Source organism: Bufo gargarizans, chromosome 4 (genome assembly GCF_014858855.1).
Source record: "Bufo gargarizans isolate SCDJY-AF-19 chromosome 4, ASM1485885v1, whole genome shotgun sequence".
Lineage (NCBI taxonomy): Eukaryota > Metazoa > Chordata > Amphibia > Anura > Bufonidae > Bufo > Bufo gargarizans.
In genome coordinates, this window is record NC_058083.1 from 235,067,988 (window position 1) to 235,088,660 (window position 20,673).

Here is a 20,673-nt window from a genome sequence, read left to right on the forward strand (position 1 = left end):
ACGGGCACCCTCTTGTGTTTAACACCCCTGACGGGTGAGCGAACATTGGTGTCCGTTTCATTATGGAATTTGGTTGTGGTTTAAGCAGCACCACACTCCGTAATGTCATATATTTATCTTTTTCCATCCATTAATTCTACTATGTTACTCCTTTGAGTGTATGTTATTTGATGGTTTGTATAACATGGACCTAGTGTGATATTATAATTTAATAATTACATCCACATATCTACTGTATATTGGACTATGTCACACATTGAAACAGCAGCCTAGTGGATATATTATTACCTTTTGAATAATATGTTCGCATTGTTACGTGCAATATAATCTCACTGATAAGCACTGAGTTGCGCTTTTATTTGCGTTCCATCTTGAGCCCGATCATGTGACACTGTTGCATAATGTGCCTTTATGTGCGCATGTCCATTGGAGTGATACTCTTCTTGTTTGCGTTCCAACTTGCGATCCATGCGTAGTGGGGTCACGTGTGATTGTGGCGTTACGTGATCTGGCACTTTATCCTCTGATTAATCCCCTGATATGCGCAATTTGTATTGTGAGACGCCAAGCTTGTGTAGACTTCTCCATGCTGGTTAGTAAAGATCCTCCTTCCACATTCATTAACCATGTTTTTAATTGCTGCACCTAGCACTTCACTTATGTTTTTAATTTTTTAATTATGATATATTTGATGGTGGATTATAATATATACACTTTAATTTGATTTGTTACATATGAATTGGTCAAATTTTTTCATTTTGAAGATATGATGTTTGGATTATGAATTTCACTTTTTTAAATGCAATCATGTACACATTATTTATCTCTATTTTTGTAGTATTCATAATGATCAATCACTTTGTGGGCATGTATTCATATCTGTATTGAGCACCAGTATAATGTTGTCACTGCTTGAGAAAGGTCCCATTGAGAGGACTGAATCGTCGCTGTCATTTGGTGAATAAACACACACATTTGTGGAAGTGCCGTGGAGTTTGTTTTCTATTCTATTCTATATATATATATATATATATATATATATATATATATATTAGAAAACAAACTCCACGGCACTTCCAAAAATATAATCTTCATTTTGCCACGTCTGTAATAACCCAAATAAAACTGTTAAAATAAATAAATAAAAAATGTCAGAATTGGTGTTCTTTTTTGTTAGCCCTCATTTGTTAAAGCAGAACAAAAAGCTATCCAGAAGTTGTATGGTCCTTAGTGGTGATCGAGCATGCACAGGCGAACAACATCGCGGTGCTCGGCACATCGTGGTGTTCGGCCGAATACCGCGTGTGCTCGAGCGCGATGCTCGAGTCTCCTCCCTGCACATTTGTTGGCTGCTACGCAGCAAATAAACGTGCTGGTAAGTACTGCCCTCACTGTAATGCTGTAGCCATGTTGGTTACTGGCATTACAGTGATTGGCTGGTCGGAACATGTCATTGGGTGCTATAAGTTAGTCAGCGAGAGCTGTGCTGTAGAAGGGGCAGATAGATTAGGGAATTGATTCAATTGAATTTTATTTTTCTGTTAGGCAGCGTTGGTGTTAGAGACCCAAAAGTCCTTTTTAGGACTATTGTGTCTGGCAGCAATATATATTTTTAGCGCTGCGCTAAATTGCGTACAATTGTTTGGCCGCTGCATTACCAGCGCAACATTACATGCGCTACATCTCCAGTATAACATTAGCGCATCCTAAATATCAGTGACATTCAGTGTAATATTTTTGCTGCTGATGGCAGCGAAAATACATGCGCTACATCTCCAGTATAACGTTAGCACATCCGAAATATCAGTGACATTCAGTGTAATTTTTTTGCTGCTGGTGGCAGCAACATTACCTATGCTACATCTCCAGTATAACGTTAGCGCATCTGAAATATTAGTGCCATACAGTCACATTTTTTGGTGGCTGCTGGTGACGACATTACCTGTGCTACATCTACTGTATAACGTTTGCTTATCCTAAATATCAGTGACATTCAGTCTAATTTTTTCGCTGCTGGTGACAGCAACATTACTTGTGCTACATCTCCTGTATAACGTTTAAGCATCCTAAATATCAGTGACATTCAGTGTAATTTTTTCTTAGCCGCTGGTGACAGCGACATTACCTGCGTTACATCTCCTGTATAACATTTGCGCATCCTAAATATCAGTGACATTCAGTGCAATATTTTTGCCGCTAGTGGCAACAAAATTACCTGCACTACATCTCCAGTATAACGTTAGCACATCTGAAATATCAGTGACATTCAGTGTAATTTTTTTGCTGCTTGTGGCAGCAACATTACCTGTGCTACATATCCTGTATAACATTTGCCCATCCTAAATATCAGTGACATTCGGTCTAATTTTGACACTGCTGGTGGCAGCAACATTGCCTACGCTACATCTCCAGTATAACGTTAGCGCATCTGAAATATCAGTGCCATACAGTCAAATTTTTTGGCTGCTGGTGGCAGCGACATTATCTGTGCTACATCTCCTGTATAACGTTTGCCTATTCTAAATATCTGCGACATTCAGTGTAATTTTTTTGCTGCTGGTGGCAGCGACATTACCTGCGCTACATATCCTGTATAACGTTTGCCCATTCTAAATATCAGTGACATTCAGTCTAATTTTTTTCGCTGTTGATGGCAGCGACATTACCTGCGCTACATCTCCGGTATAACGTTAGCGTGTCCAAAATATCAGTGACATTTAGTCAAATTTTTTCTCTACTGGTATCAGCGACATTATGTGTGCTACATCTCCTGTATAACGTTTGCCTATCCTAAATATCAGTGACATTCATTCTAAATTTTTCACTGCTGGTGGCAGCGACATTACCTGTGCTACATCTCCTGTATAACATTTGCTTACAAAACCTGCGCTACTGTACGTGTGACATACTTGCAAGCATATATACAGTACCATTTAATATGCGGAAGGCGAGCAGTAAGGGACGGGGAAGTGGCCGTGCTGCTGATGGTGCACGCAGAGGCCGTGGCCCTGTGAGCGGTAAAACTGTGCCTGCTGCCAGAGCACAAGAAACACTCTCATTCACGATACCTAGCTTCATGTCCCAGTTTTCAGGGCGGCGCAGGACATCACTCTCTACGTCACACCAGTGCATCCAGGTGGTCGGTTGGATTGCAGCAGATAATGATTCCAGTCGGTTAAGCACCACCCTGTCTTCCACAAAGTCCAGTCTCAGTAGCCAAGAGTCTGGTCAACAGAATCCTCGCCCATATCCTCCTTCCTCCCACCATGGAGAGTCTTTGCAAACAAGTGATCTCACACCTGTATATTCCGAGGAGCTCTTTTCCTCACCATTCCTTAATTTGGGCCTCTCGCCAAGCCCGCTTGAAGAGGAACATGAGAAGATCTTGTGCCCTGATTGCCAAACTCTTGAGCATCCACAGTCAGAAGAAGATGGTGGTAGGGAATGGCAAGTAGTGTTTCATGAGGTGGAAGATGATGATGACACACCGTTGGCAATAATTCAACGGCAATTAGTGTCTATAGAGGTTGATGATGAGGATAAAACACAGTTGTCAATAAGTGAGGTTGTTGTTAGGTCAACAAGTCAGGAGGATGAGCACAGTGAGGAAGTGGAAGAGGATGTGGTGGACGATGAAATCACTGACCCAACCTGGGAAGGTGGCAAGCCGAGCGAGAACAGCAGTACAGAGGGGAAGGGATACGCAGCATCTCAACAGGCTGGAAGAGGCAGTGGGGTAGCAAAAGGGGAGAAGGTGGGCCACACCAAACAGGCCTGCAACTGCTCCCCGGAGCACCCCTTGTGGAAATCTCCATTTACAAGGGGTAGGTATTCCACGGCCTGGTGCTTTTTATATGAAAATGCAGACGATAAAAGAATTGTCATTTGCAACCTGTGCCGTACCAAAATGAGCACAGATGTGAACACAAGCAACCTCACCACCACCAGCATGATCTGCCACATGGCATCAAAGCACCCTTATAGGTGGGCCGAACGCCTGGGTCCACAATCAGTGTCTGCAGGTCACACCACTTCCTCCTCTTCTCCTGTGTTTCGTGCTCGCCAATCCCATGTCCAAGATGCAGACCCAGTTGCCTCCCACCCTGCACCTGGACTTTCGCAAGCACTTTCACCTAGTACATCCACTTCTGTGTCCCAGCGCAGCATACAGATGACCATACCCAAGGCCTTTGAATGAAAGCGCAAATACCCAGCCACCCACCTACAGGCCATAGCACTAAATGCACACCTTTCCAAATTGCTGGGCCTGAAAATGTTGCCATTTAGGCTTGTGGACACTGAGGCTTTTTGCAGCCTGATGGTGGCGGCCATCCCTTGTTACTCCCCAGCCGCCGCAATTTTGCTCGGTGTGCTGTCCCCGCCTTACACCAGCATGTGTCCCGTAACATCACCCTTGCCCTGACCAACGCAGTTATTGGGAAGGTCCACTTAACGACTGACATGTGGACAAGTGCTTGTGGCCAGGGACGCTACATTTCCCTGACGGCACACTGGGTGAATGTTGTGGAGGCCGGGAGCGATTCGTACCCTGGGATGGCACAGGTGCTACCGACGCCAAGGATTGCGGGCCCTACTTCCATCAGGATTTCCACCACCACCTACATTAGTGGCTGCAATCCCCCCTTCTCCTCCTCCAGTTCCACCTCTGAATTGTCATCTTGCAGCACCAGTCAGCCATCAGTCAGTAGCTGGAAGCAGTGTAGCACTGCAGTCGGGAAGCGTCAACATGCCATACTGAAAATCATTTGTTTAGGTGACAAACGGCACACCACCGCAGAGCTGTGGTAGGATATAAGGGACTAACCTGAGCTGTGGCTCTCGCCACTCAACCTACAACCAGGCATGGTTGTGTCTGATAATGGCCATAACTTGGTGGTGGTTTTGGAGCTCGGCAAGCTAGCCCACGTGTTAAACTTAGTGGTTCAGCGGTTTCTCAAAACCTACCCCAATTTGCCTGAGCTACTGGTGAATGTGTGCCGCGTGTGTGCCCATTTGTGTTGAGCGCGAATATTCTAAAAGCAGATTTATATTGCGAATATCGGCACTTCGACAATTTGCAAATATTTAGAATATAGTGCTATATATTCGTAATTATGAATATTCTTTTTTTTTTTTAACACAGTACACATCAGGGGATCATCCCTCCCTTCTTCTAGCTTGTGGGCCAGTGAGAAGGTTTTGTCACAGCTTAGCAGCATACATTTCAACCAATAGAAAAGTTGCCTGCCCCTTACAATACAAGTTGTACGTATTGCGAAAAAAAATTTGCATCATTAATTGCCGAAGATTCGCAAGCGCAAATATATTGTTCCACTCTATCTGCATATAAAGCTATTCTGCAGTGTCAAACATTTTCTCCAGTCTCAGGAAACTTATAAAAGCTTGAAAAATGTAGCATTAGTGACCCACACGCATTTTACACGAATAATATATATACAGGAAAGAATGTTTCCTAACAATTTTTCCTCTAAAATCGATATTATCTTCAATTTTGTGCATATATTTGTCAGTCTGTAAAAGTGGCGTCCAAGACGCATCCAGACATCCTCCCCATGCTGTTCCCGAACCATTTCAGTGGTGTTTACATCAATTTCTGACCTTTTCCTGTGAACCAGACACCCTCCCCTCTTCAGAGCAGGGGGTGCCTGGTTTAATACTCTTGTTCTCCTATTGACTTCCATTGTGCTTGGGTGCTCTGTAGAGCACCCAAATCGAGCACCTGAGCACTTTGGTGCTCGATCAACTCTAATGGTCCCCAAAAATGGTATCAACAAAAACATCTACTCTTCACACCAAAAACAAGCCATAAGTGTTCAAGGGACTTGATTAGAACACCAATCATGTTGAAAAATTACACCAGTAAATTGGTAGAATTGTATTAATAAACATCCCCAATGACTCTAGAATAATAAATCTCAACCTCAAGGTACATACTCTATAAGACAGTAAAGTTAATAAATGTCAATGGATAAAATAACACTTCAATCAGTGTGATATAGCTGGATTCTACAATACCTATGAAAATCTTCAGCAATCTAGTGCATATAATGTTTAATATCAAATCTTGAAAAAAGTATACAAACCTCTCTTTAACTACTTCAACAGATTTACCCTCATTACATTGGCTATTGCTTGTATTACTCTCATTGGAATTCTATAAAACTGCAACCGCTAAATTGGATATGTTATTTTTTTATTATCCACTTTTCTTAATTTCCACTCCACATTTTCAGATTGAACATTTTCTAAGAAACCACTTTTGATCTCAGTTTATTTTAATCTTGTCTGTATGTCATCTCACCTCCTTGTCTGGAAGAGCATCCGATCAAAATATACAGTCTAGCTACTGTTTGGCATTACCCTGGTGAAGCAGCCTAGGTGAAGCAGAGGACTAATGAAGGCTATTGTAATGTGCTACAGGCTTGGCAGTCAGAGAGAACATATGAAATGGCAGATCCATGCTGTAGAGGTTGTGAAATGTATTTGTACTGCATAATGCTGCAGTGCCTCGACTCCCTCTCTTCTGACCTCTCTCTGTACTGAGACTGTTTCTAATTAAAATGATAGATTGATCGCTGCATAATCCAGCAAGATTATAGTGGTATTAGGTCACTGGGGTTGAAATAAGGATATTATGCTAGAGAGCAATGTATTGACAGTGTCCTGGCATTATTTGCATATTTCATGTGATGTACCTGCTTATTTTTCATTAATATAGTTAACTTACCGTATTTTACTTTTCAGCTAATAAGAAGCCATTAGATTGTAATAGTACAGGGTATATAATGTGGGTGTTACAGGAAGCACATACTTACATTGTCTGCAATAATTTCCTAAATTCGTAAAAAGGAGCAGATAATGTAAGCAGAAAGTATGGATAACAGACCCTGTTGTCACAAGTGAGACCTGCCAATATTTATGTTCTATATAATATGTTCAATTGTAAAAAAAAAATATATATATATTAAGTATCTGGAAATGTATCCTTTTTTTTTTTTTTGCTGGACTCTGCAGAGTTGAAAACTGTAGTGCATTATGCTTCTGCATCCTTTTTATCTAATATAGATATTGACATGAAAAATTAAAGATAACATCATCAAAAGTTTTGTTTTTTGTTTTTTAAATATGTGAAAATAAATGTGATTTAAACAATAGGTAATTTTCTGATGACACATTCCCGTTAACATCTAATCAAAGTGGCAACCCATTAAAATGCTGATATAATACTAGAAATAAGGAACATACATAAAGAATATAATGTGAAGAACTTGAACTGTTACATTTATATTATCTGTTACCAAGAGATGCCATCTTGGAGTACCTCAAAGAAAATAAGCATTTAAGGCCTCATGCACACTGCCGTTGGGCGGCCATGGCCGTATTGCGGCCCACAAACAGCAGGTCGGCAATCCACGGCCGCCGGCTGTGTGCACCCCGCATAACAGATGCAGACCCATTCACTTGAATGAGTCCGCAATTCCAGAGATGCGGAACGGAGTAACGGAACACCGGAAGCACTAGGAGTGCTTCTTTGGTGTTTCTTTCCGTGCTTCCACACCACAAAAAAATATGACATGTCAAATTTTTGGGCGGTGCGGACATACCACGGACCCAATCAACTTGAATGGGTCCGGCCCGCTGCACGGATGTTGCTCATGCAATTGCACAGCGGCCGTGTGCACGAAGCCTAACACTGTATGAGCATGGCTTCATGGGAAATCACTCATGTCAAACTAATTTAATCAGTTTCTATGACCAGGGTGAGTAAATGCATGTCAGGCTACTTTCACACTAGCGTTTTGGCTTTCTGTTTGTGAGATCTGTCCAGGGCTCTCACAAGCGGTCCAAAATGGATCAGTTTTGCCCTAATGCATTCTGAATGAAAAAGGATCCACTCAGAATGCATCAGTTTGCCTCCGATCAGTCTCCATTCTGCTCTGGAAGCGCACACCAAAATGCTGCTTGCAGCGACTTGCTGTCCACTTGATGAAACTGAGCCAAACGGATCCGTCCTGGCACACAATGTAAGTCAATGGGGACGGATCCGTTTTCTTGGACACAATCTGGAACAATAGAAAACAAATCCGTCTCCCATTGACTTTCAATGGAGTTCATGACGGATCCTTCTTGGCTATGTTACAGATAATAAAAAACTGATCCGTTCATGATAGATGCATGCGGTTGTATTATTGTAACAGATCAATTTTTTCAGATCTATTACGGATCTGCCCAAAACGCGAGTGTGAAAGTAGCCTCACATATCTTGACTTCTCAAAAGCATTTGACACTGTACCACATAAAAGGTTAGTATATAAAATGAGAATGCTCGGACTGGGAGAAAATGTCTGTATGTGGGTAAGTAACTGGCTCAGAGATAGAAAACAGAGGGTGGTTATTAATGGTAAATACTCAGATTGGGTCACTGTCACTAGGGGGGTACCTCAGGGGTCAGTATTGGGTCCTATTCTCTTCAATATATTAATGATCTTGTAGAAAGTTTGCACAATAAAATATACATTTTTGCAGATGACACTAAACTTAATTAACACTGAAAAGGACAGTATACTGCTACAGAGGGATCTGGATAGATTGGAGGCTTGGGCAGAGAAGTGGCAGATTAGGTTTAACACTGACAAATGTAAGGCTATGCACATGGGAATGAATAATGCAAGTCACCCGTACATACTAAATGGTAAAAACACTAGGTAACACTGACATGGAATAGGAATTTTGGTGGACAGCAAACTTAACTGTAGAAACCTGTGTAGGGCAGCTGCTGCCAAGGCCAATAAGATAATGCCCGTGATGAGAATATAGTCCTACCACTTTACAAATCACTAGTCAGACCACACATGGAGTACTGAGTACAGTTCTGGGCTCCTGTGAACAAGGCAGACATAGCAGAGCTGGAGAGGGTTCAGAGGAGGGCAACTAAAGTAATAACTGGAATGGGGGGACTACAGTACCCTGAAAGATTATCAACATTAGGGTTATTCACTTTAGAAAAAAGACAACTGAGGGGAGATCTAATTACTATGTATAAATATATCAGGGGTCAGTACAGAGATCTATCCCATCAGCTATTTATCCCCAGGACTGTGACTGTGACAAGGGGACATCACCCCCTTCCATATTTGCACAAATACAGCAATATAGATAAAGCTAACCAAAAGGTCTATATACTGGATTTTGCACATTGCAAATCAGAAGGCATTATTTTTGATTTCCACAGAAAGCTTGTGTACATAGCAATACTACACACATACATAATGTAGAAACATCTGACACCATATAACCAGCAGGCAGGTTAACGAGGCATGTTGCATTGCATAATGTATTATGGAGGTATTCTCCACTTAAGGGCTTGTTCACACAACCGTACAATTTTTTGCGGTCTGTAAATTGCGGATCTGCAAAAAACGGATGCCGCCCGTGTGCCTTCCGCAATTTGCGGAACGGAACAGGAGGCCCATTATAGAAAATGCCTATTCTTGTCCACAAAGTGATCATTTTTGCGGGGCCACGGAACATAACAACGGATGCGGACAGCACACAGAGTGCTGTCTGCATATTTTGCAGACCCATTGAAATGAATGGTTCCGTATACAGACCGTATGCGGAACACAGAAAATGGCCTGTATACGGAACGCAAACTATATTCGTCTGAAAGAGCCCTAAACCAGGGATCTCAAACTGCGGCCCTCCAGCTGTTGCAAAACTACAACTCCCAGCATGCCCGGACGGCCTACAGGTATCAGCCTACAGCAGGGCATTGTGGGAGTTGTAGTTTTGCAACAGCTGGAGGGCCGCAGTTTGAGATGCCTGCCCTACACCAAAACTTCTAGAGGTGACATATTGTGGCATATACTGTAAATTCTCACTACAGCAACACATGGAGAGCCACTGTACAGGTTTAGTACACATAGCTTTCCACAGCATATGTGGTAATGAACCTATTTGGGATTGTACCAGTAATGCCCTTTTAACCGAATTGATTTGGTAGAATCAGAAATTCCTCAGATTTGTTTGAGTAGTATTGTTGTTTTCTTTTTTAGACACAGAAAGAGAGAGATTAACCCCATTTTTCTTGAGTCCTATGTTGATGTAATTAGTGGCATTGTAGATTATTTGGTGCATCTTATAAAATAACTTTAGTCTAGAAATGTTTTCATCCACCCCGCTATTGGACTGAGATTGCGCAATTTTTGGGTTGATAAATCTATAGTACACTGACTCATCTAGCTAATCCTGCCTACTTTTCCTTCTACTTTTCAAAAGACGCTAGAGTGGCTAAAAATCATACAAAAGCACACATTTTTGTGCCAAAATGTGAGCTTTTTTTAAATCAAACTATAGGACTTTATAAATTATCTCCTTGAAATTCTTGTAATCTTGTATTTATGCAGTTATTACTAGCAGAAGTACATAACTACCGTCAAACAATAGTATATGCTATCCTCATAAAAGTGTTACATAGAGCAACTTACCATCAGATGTTTCAACACATAGCTGTAAACCCAGATTGTTCTGTGGATTTATCACCCAGTGGTTACTGGTTACTGTAATATCAAACACTAGCCAGCCAACTTCATATGCGGGAACTCGTTGAGTGTCTAGTAAAAACAGGTCTGCATCCCTTGAAAAAAATAAAAATAAAAATAAAACAATGAATGAAAGAAGAAATCATGTTCACTTTTTTTGTTAACAATGGTGTCTTGCCTGTGTGATAATACAGAGCAGCAGTGATGGTCAGTTCGCAGTGTTCGACAGTGAACACATGCGGGCTGCCATCTTGACCCACCCGTCCGGCGATGCACAGGTAAGCCCTTACCTGTGCCTGTGTCGGGAGCCGGTCAGAGAGGCCTAATAAGGAAGCACAGGCCATGGCCTGCAGTAGGATGAGCAATGTGGGGCGCACGCGGTCAGGCCCACTACTGGAGGGCAGAGGAGGGTACATGGGCCCAGACAGTCAGCATAGAAACAGAAGGAGCACAATAAGTGAACTGGTACCCATGCGAAGGGAGGACAGTGGCGCAGGCACAGGCTGCTAGTGCAACAAGAGCTATACAACATGCTGGGAAAAAATGGTGTTAGGAACTAGAAGAGTTTTTATTTGGTTAACTGGGTTAATTCATTCTGTTGCATCTATCCAGCAGTCCATGATATGTGTGTACCAGTCAGCAAAATTGTGACTGTAGCGTTGACCATTAGGATATATTCCCATGTGGCAGATTTTTTGCAGAAATATCTGAAACTGTCCCATTTACTTAAATGGGGTCTGCTAATATATTAGCATATGTGTGGAACAAACTTTCAGTTGCAGAAATTTTTAAAATATGTTGCGTGTAAATACACCCTAATGCAACTAATGTAAGTGAGGAACAGGAAGAGATAAGTAAGGAAAATGCATCAAATACCACAATTTTTCATGCAAAACTTACTTAAAGTTTAAATATTCACTCCTGGTAAAAAAAAAAAAAATGAATCCCTTGGTCAAAGTCATGGAGCTATACATGCTCCTAAAGTTTCCTTTACCTAAGGCCTCATGCACACAGCCGTTGTGTCACTTCAATGGGGCCGCAAAAGATGAGGACAGCACTCCGTGTGCTGTCCGCATCCGTTGCTCCGGTCCGCGGCCCCGCAAAAAAAATATAACATGTCCTATTCTTGTCCGCAAAACGGACAAGAATAGGCAGTTATATCAATGGCCGCCTGTTCCGCAAATTGCGGAAGGCACACGGGCGGCTTCCGTGGTTTGCGGACCGTAAAAAACGGCACGGCCTAAGGCTACATGCACACTACCGTATGTGTTTTGCGGTCCGCAAATTGAGGATCCGCGGTCCGCAAATTGAGGATCCGCAAAAAATACAGATGACGTCCCATATGGCATCCGTTTTTTTTTTGCGGATCTATTGTAATAATGCCTATTCTTGTCCGCAAAATAGAAAAAAATAGGACATGCACTATTTTTTTTGTGGAGCAACGAAACGGACATACGGTGTGCTGTCCGCATTTTTTGCGGACCCATTGAAATGAATGGGTCTGCATCCTATCCACAAAAAATACAGATCGGACACGGAAACAAAATACGGTCGTGTGAATGAGGCCTAAATTGTGCCATTACAGAGATCCCCTGCTGTCTCCTGCTAGGCTCAGCTGAAGCCTGTACTGCCATAAAAACAGAGCATCACTGTCCTGAGTCATCACATAGTCAGTATTAAACCTGCCCAAAACCGTATCCATTTTTGCGGTTTGCCAATCACTGAGTGTATGCCACCATTTATTTCTTTATCATTATCTGCAAAACTGTAGTCCGCATCTTTTGCAGCCCCAATGAAATGAATATATCCGCATCCAATCTGCAAAATATGTTGATCCGATACAGACAGAAACTACGGTCATGTGCATGAGGCCTCACAAACGTCCTTTGCTGGAGACCAGACACCAGTGATGATGGATACAGTTAAGATGTAAAATTACCTTAGGTTTACGTCTCAGGCTCCATGACACACAATTTCTAACTTCATTTTTACATTTTCAGTGCTCTAGGAGGGGCTCAGTTTTGTGCACCCGCCCACTGATACCTATGTACTGAGAGGTAATTGCTTTTGCTTTGCACCAGACTTAGTTTTATTGCCTTGAAGTCATGGAGTCATTGAGGTAGCAGTCACCTGATGCTGCAATGTGGAAATTTATTTATATCTAGCTATATATATATATATATATATATATATATATATATCAGGAAAATAAAAGGGAGCAGAAAGCCTGAACAATGTAAAACTAGGAAACATATATAAATACAAAATGATCGGTGATTTTTCATTTTTGACTGGATATCCAGGAATTTTTTCGTGATTTAGTGCACGCGTTAGTTTAGCAACTCTAACTTTTTTATTTCTTTGACTACCAAAATAATTTTTGTGATTTTTTTTTACTTGACATCTATGGCTTTTTATTAATATACTTTTTTGGGATATTTTTTCCTTATTTAGGTTAAATTTGGGGAAAACTGCAAACATTTTTTAAAAGCTTTTTTTATTATTATTGCTTTTGTATTTTTTAATATAGAGTTCCCAATTTTGTGTCATTTTGATAAACAGTATAATATTTATATTTTCACATGCACTATGGCGACGGTTTACATTTTTCTTTTGTTTCTATTTTTTGATTATTTTTTACATTTATTTTTGGTATATATGTCCCCCAAAAGGTCATTAAAAGACCTCTGGGGGACACTGACAAAAAATGTTTTGCCCTATTTCCACTGCAATTGCTGTAATTGAGGCATCCCCAGGAACCCCAGTTACAGGGGAGAACAGCCACCTGTGGGGGCACTGCACACAGGCAGAGCAGATCTGCTGTGACCCCGAGGCACCAGACAATCACATTATTGTCAGGTCTGCCACCACTATTTACTGCATAGTGCTTATTGAGCACTTTGCATCTGGAACAAGAGAAGGCAGAAGTTGTAATAAATCATTTCTATGTTCTCACCAGCCAGGACACGGCCTGTACCTGCTAGATTGAAGGAGCAGGAGCTTTAATTCAAGTGTATTATGGCAGTGGCATCTTTTGTAATCATAAAAGTAAGCAGTTTATATAACTAGAATAAAGTAAAAGACAAACTTCTCACAGATATTATTGTGGTTTAAATGACTAAGATTCACTTGGCATGCAGAGTTCAAACATTAGTGGCTCTCAATGAGATTAACTGTATTTAAAAGGGAATCTGTTTCATGCTATGCGAGCCATGACAGTGTCAAATCCACAAGTTTTCCGGTTGCAAAAAACTATTTCAGAGTCAACATAAAAAGAGAAACGGGAGTCGGGAGAAGAGTCACTGGGAGAGTTCTCAACGGCTTCTCTGCCTGGGTTGGGTTGATTGATTGATTGATTGATATAGGTTTGTATGCAAATAATGCCTACCAGCTGTCTAAGCAATTCACTTTATTTTTTTTATTAATAAGTTAAAAATTTGTTCAAAAAATGGGAAGATATGCATAGCTGAAATGGGTTCTCTAAGATACTATTTTGCCGTGGAAAATATTTGATCCCTGTCAGATAATGTCTATTACTACACAATTGGTATAAAGTTGAAATTGCTAAATAGTTTAAATGTGAACACATTTTAATGATCAGGTGGATCTAACTTCAGTTTACTTGAATTGTGAAAGGATACCGGGTCTTATGGAGGCAATATGGATGTTGCAATGCAACAACAATATGGCTGAATGATGGCTCAAGGAACAAATCTGTTGAATACCGAACTTATTCATGTGAAAAGGAGACAGCCCCCTTAATTCAGCACCAGACTGCACCACCTTTAACAGATATAGCTGCAACCAAACTCAACTAAAATTTTATCTCAGTCTTTCGCATCTGTTGAGGGATTCTAGCCCTTTCATTTTGGCAGGTTTTATGCATAAACTTCTAAGTTTTATGAACTACTTATATCAGTTTCTGGCATAATATCTTATTAAGTCAAGGCTTCAAGTAGACACAATCCAAAACCTTCAAATAAAAACACAATTTTGTTATTCCTGAACTATTCCAGTAAAGATTTTCATATTTCAATGTCAACTTACACACAGATATACATTCCTTCTCTTCAAATAGTATGATGCATTAGGATATATTGCCCTATTAGGGCCAAAGTGAGGAGTTACTCCAAATAGTGGCTTTATTTGGTGGTGGACTCATTAAGCTATGTATAACATGGTTGACAAGTCATTTGTGGTGACCAGCTGATCACTGAGTTGGGCTCATTCTAGGTTCATCCAGCCTGCCAATAAATTTCTAAACAGAAATGTATTCTATTTTTAATAGAATAATAGTGTTTATAATTTCTCTAAGCAAATATCTACATTATGACACTGGTACCACCGCATTTTCCTTCTTGTATAAGATTGATATTTGGATTGTTGCATTGTCTGTACACTCCACCTTGGGGGATCTGTGTTGTGTTTGAGTTTCACTTCTGTAAAAAAAGAATTGGTTATACCAGCCAAACCAGAGAAACCCACCTGTATACAGCATTGTTTCAGGGTTCATGTTCCTAATCAGTACAAAGCAGGGTACTGGTTGGCTGGATGAGAGGTCTTAGATGAAGCTTAGGAATGGGGGTACTGTTTCTCAGACAGCTGTGCATAGAGACATATTTTTTTTTTAGGCAATGCAAAACAGCTTATACCAACAAACCCAAATTCAATGTGTAGATAGACCTGAACCAAAATGAACCAAATTTTTGTCATAGTTTGCATAGTGGCTACGTTGTAATAAACACAGTGGTGGATAATTACAAAAGACTGACACGCTGCCCAAGTATACTGTGCTCTAAGGCTGCTCCTCCTATTTTAAATGGAACAGTAACCACAGTTAGATATCTTACAATGGTTTTTGGTCCTTTCGTGTCCTATATTTATTCAATTTATGCAGCCTCTCTCTACACATCTCTCAGCTTTACATAAGTTAAGCTAGCCATACACTTTAGCTGACTGCTATGCATCTCACTCCCCTAGTACATAGGCCTGCTCAGCATGACCAAGAATACATGCATTCTTAACCCCAAAGAATTTTCCATTTTTGTGTTTCAGATTTTTTTTTACTCCCTGTCTTAACGGATCCATAACTTTTTTTATTTTTCTGTTCACATAGCTGTATGATATTTTGTTTTCTTGTGGGACATGTTGTACATTCTAATTGCATCATTTAATATTGCATTCAATGTAGTGGGAAGCTGTAAAAAAATTGCAAATGGGGTGGAATTGGAAAAAAAATGCAATTCCACTGCAGTTTTATGGGTTTTGTTTTAACTGTGTTTCCTGCGCAGTAAAACTGTTACCTTCATTCTCTGGGTCAGTATGATAACAAATATACCTTATTTATATAGTTTTTCTTGTGTTTTATTACTGAATAAAAAACGTTGGAAAATAGTAGATAGTAGACCATGGATGGTATGATAGTAAAGCAAAAATCTGCATTTATGGGTGATCAAGATGAAATTTGGCATATTCAGTTAGTATATTCTGTATCTACAGCCAGCTTTACTTCTGGAATGAAACTCGTATGCGTTCTTGTCTTTGTTTAGAGTACTGCACTCTGAGGTTGGATTAGCAATTTGACATCACATAAAGGGGATAAATAACTTTAACATTAGGAATATATTCATATTTATTGCATCCTTTGGAACAAATAACTATAGTGCATAATTGTTTAGAAGGTCATTGATTGTATAGCATTATTAAATCTACATCTGTTTATTTCTATGGAAAATTTAAATCCACTATCAAATAAATATTTGTTAGAGATAGAAAAATCTTCCCTATCTTTAATAAATACTATGTTCATTTTTACATACGAGTCTAAACCTTATTGTAATTACACATGTATACACTGCCAAGTCCCCTCCTTCTGTCCAGTTCCATTAACAGCTGCATTTTAGCATTTTAGTAAAACACTCCAAACATGACCTGGACCTGGAAAGAGACGTTCCCATCATTATTGAATAAAAAAATGTAAATGTAAGCATATTTTCCAGATGATAAAAAAGGTAATAAAGTTTGAGGATTCAGTTGTATGGACTAGCGATGAGCGAATCGAAGCTGACGAAGTGGAATTCGATCCGAATTTCAGGAAAAATTCGATTTGCAACGAATGCGAATTTCCTTTCACTTAGTGGTAACGAATCGCAATTTTCCTAAAATGGTGGCTACACGTGTCAGGACGGAGGACATGGAGCAAGGAACTCTGGGAAGGTGGGATCAGCCAGAATGACATGCCTGCATGCAGCCAATCAGCAGCCAGCCAGTCCTGTGATGTTACAGCCCTATAAATACGGCAGCCATTTTAGATTCTTCAATTTTCCAGCGTTCAGAGTGCAGGGACAGACGTGTGAAGGTGCTAGGAACAGCAATTGGAAAAACCTCATTTTGGAAAAAAAAAAAGACAGAAAAAATGATTTATGAGTGCAGGAAAAATATAGGAAGGAATCAATTCACAGCATCTTAGTGCAGGGAGAGACATCAGAAGGTGCTAGGGACATTAATAGGAAAGCGATTTACAAGTGCAGGGAAAGATTATTTGGGGATCCAAATAGCCATTAGACAGCTCTGTCATTACAGCTATTTGTTAATGGGCTGCAAGTGTTATGTTGAAAAGCCTTTAGTGGCTTATATCTTAGTATCTTTAGTATTTTATATTGGTACTAGTGACGATCGAGCATGCTCTGCCGTACACCGAGTACCACATGTGCTCGAGCGCAATGCTCGGGTCTCCTCCTGTCCTCCTGTGACATCCAGTGTACTTTTTCCATACACATTGTCCACTGCGGACAGTGACATTAGCTGTGCCACATCTCCAGTTTAAAGTGTGCGCATCCCAAAAAATATCTGTGACATCCAGTGTATTTTTTCAATAGACGGTGTCCGCTGCGGACAGTGAGATTAGCTGCGCCACATCTCCAGTGTAAAGTGTGCACATCCCAAAAATATCTGTGACATCCAGTGTACATTTTTTCAATAGACAGTGTCCGCTTCTGACAGTGACATTACCAGTGCCACATCTCCAGTGTAAAGTGTGCGCATCAAAAAATATCTGTGACATCCAGTGTACTTTTTCAATAGACGGTGTCCGCTGCGGACAGTGAGATTAGCTGCGCCACATCTCCAGTGTAAAAAGTGCGCATCCAAAAATATATTTGACTTCCAGTGTACTTTTTCAATAGACGGTGTCCGCTGCGGACAATGAGATTAGCTGAGCCACACCTCCAGTGTAAAGTGTGCACATCCAAAAAATATCGGTGAAATCCAGTGTACTTTTTCAATAGACGGTGTACGCTGCTGACAGTGAGACTAGCTGTGCCACATCTCCAGTGTAAAGTGTGCACATCCCAAAAATATCTGTGACATCCAGTGTACTTCAATAAACGGTGTCCGCTTATGACAGTGACATTACTATTACCAAATACTACACTACTGTACGTGTGACATACTTTCAAGCATATATCACATTTAAAATGAAGAAGGCGAGCAGTAAGGGACGGTGGAAGTGGCCGTGATGCTGCTGGTGCATACAGAGGCCATGGCCCTGGGCGATTTGAAACTGTGCCTGCTGCCATAGTACAAGAAACACACTCACCCACGATACCTAGCTTCATGTTCCAGTTTGCAGGGCAGCGCAGGACATCACTCTCGAAGTCACACCAGTGCGACCAGGTGGTCGGTTGGATTGCAGCAGATAATGATTCCAGTCGGTTAAGCACCACCCTGTTTTCCACAAAGTCCAGTCTCAGTAGCCAAGAGTCTGGTCAACAGAATCCTCGCCCTTATCCTCCTTCCACCCATCATGGAGAGTCTTTGCAAACAAGTGATCCCACACTTGGATATTCTGAGGAGCTCTTTTCATCGCCATTCCATAATTTGGGCCTCTCGTCAAGCCCACTTGATGAGGAACATGAGAAGATATTGTGCCCTGATTCCCAAACTCTTGAGCATCCACAGTCAGAAGAAGATGGCGGTGGTGAATGGCAATTAGTGTTTAACGAGGTGGATGATGATGATGAGACACAGTTGCCAATACGTCAATGGCAATTAGTATCTCAAGAGGTTGATGATGAGGATAAGACACAGTTGTCAATAAGTGAGGTTATTGTTAGGTCAACAAGTCAGGAGGATGACCAGAGTGAGGAAGTGGAAGAGGAGGTTGTGGACGACGAAGTCACTGACCCAACATGGGAAGGTGGAAAGCCGAGAGAGGACAGCAGTACAGTGGGGGACAGGCTGGAAGAGGCAGTGGGGTGGCAAAAGGGAGAAGGCGGGCCACAACAAACAGGCCCGCAACTGTTCCACAGAGCACCCCCTTGCGGAAATCTCCCTTGCCAAGAGGTAGGTGTTCCGCAGTCTGGCGCTTTTTTGAGGAAAGTGCGGACAATAAAAGAAATGTAATTTGCCACCTTTGCCATAAAAAATTAGCAGGGGCGTGAACACTAGCAACCTCACCACCAGCATGATCCGCCACATGGCATCAAAGCACCGTAATAGGGGGGCCGAATGCCTGGGTCCACAATCTGTGTCTGTGGGTCACACCACTGCCTTCTCTTCCCCTGTGTTACGTTCTGGCCAATCTCCTGTCCAAGACGCAGGCCCAGATGCCTCCCGCCCTGCACCTGGACCTTCGCAAGCACCATCAGGGACCAGTGCAGCATACAAATGTCCTTACCCCAGGCATTTGAACGCAAGCGCAAATACCCAACCACCTACCCACAGGCCATAGCACTAAATGCACAGCTTTCCAAATTGCTGGCCCTGGAAATGTTGCCATTTAGGCTTGTGGACACAGAGGCCTTCCACAGCTTGATTTTGGCGGCCATCCCACGTTGCACAGTCCCCAACCGCCACAATTTTTCAAGGTGTGCCATGCCCGCCTTACACCAACATGTGTCCCATAATATCACACGTGCCCTGACCAACGCAGTAACTAGGAAGGTCCACTTAACCACTGACACTTGGACAAGTGCTTTTGGCCAGGGATGCTACATTTCTCTGATGGCTCACTGGGTGAATGGCCAGGAACGAGTCGTACCCTGGGATGGCACAGTTGCTACTGACGCCAAGGATTGCGGGCCCTACGTCGATCAGGGGTTCTGCCAGCACCTACTTAACTGGCTCCAATGCCCACTTATTCTCCTCCACCTCCTCCCCCACTTCCACCTCCGAATTATCCGCGTGCAGCACCAGTCAGTCATCAGTCAGTAGCTGGAAGCAGTGTAACACTGCAGTGGGGAAGCGGAAAAAGGCTGTGCTGAAGCTGATATGCTTAAAGGACAAACAGCACACCGCCGCAGAGCTGTGGCAAGGGATAAGAGACCAGACTGAGCAGTGGCTCTCACCACTCAACCTAGAACCAGGCATGGTTGTGTCTGATAATGGCAGTAACTTGGTGGTGGCTTTGGAGCTCGGCAAGCTCAGACACATTCCATGCCTAGTCCACTTCTTAAACTTAGTGGTTCAGCGGTTTCTCAAAACCTACCCCATTTTGCCTGAGCTACTGGTGAAGGTGCGCCACGTGTGTGCACATTTCCGCAAGTCATCGACAGTTTTGGTCGGTCTGTCACCGCTATAGCAGCACTTGAAATTTCCAGCTCACCGGCTGTTGTGCGACGTGAGCGTGCGCTGGAACTCCACATTCCCTATGTTGGTCAGGCTTTGTGAGCAGCAGAGGGCAGTAGTGGAATACCAGCTGCAACATGATCGTCATCTTTCCAGTCAGCTTTCGCTTTTCACAAGCGAAGAGCGGGCATGGATGTCTAACCTCTGTGAGGTTTTAAGAAACTTTGAGGAATCAAAACAGATGGTGAGCGGCGATAACTCTATTATCAGCATAACCATCCCACTTCTGTGTCTATTCAAATTATGCTCGCTGCTCACAATTAATGACGACGCTTTTACATGTGAAAGAAGTGGAAATCGGGGAGGACATTACACAGGTTGATAGCCAGATCACCCTCAGTTCGTCTGCTCAGCGCGAATTGGACAATGAAGAGAAGGAGGAGCAGGAGACGGTTGCCTCCGCTACAGAGGGTAGTACCCATGGACGTTTAATTCCATCTGTTTAGCATGGGTGGGCAGAAGAGGAGGAAGATGATGAGGAGAT

At 41.9% G+C, this 20,673-nt stretch overlaps 1 protein-coding gene across 1 annotated transcript in view; it reads right to left on the reverse strand.

Moving 5' to 3' along the window:
• BMP5 (bone morphogenetic protein 5) overlaps nt 1-20,673 on the reverse strand; it is a 242,629-nt gene that overhangs the window by 52,416 nt on the left and 169,540 nt on the right. Inside the window, exon 3 of the mRNA XM_044291783.1 lies at nt 10,509-10,657. Within this exon, the coding sequence (XP_044147718.1) occupies nt 10,509-10,657 (149 nt within the window). The remainder of the gene's footprint in view (nt 1-10,508; nt 10,658-20,673) is intronic.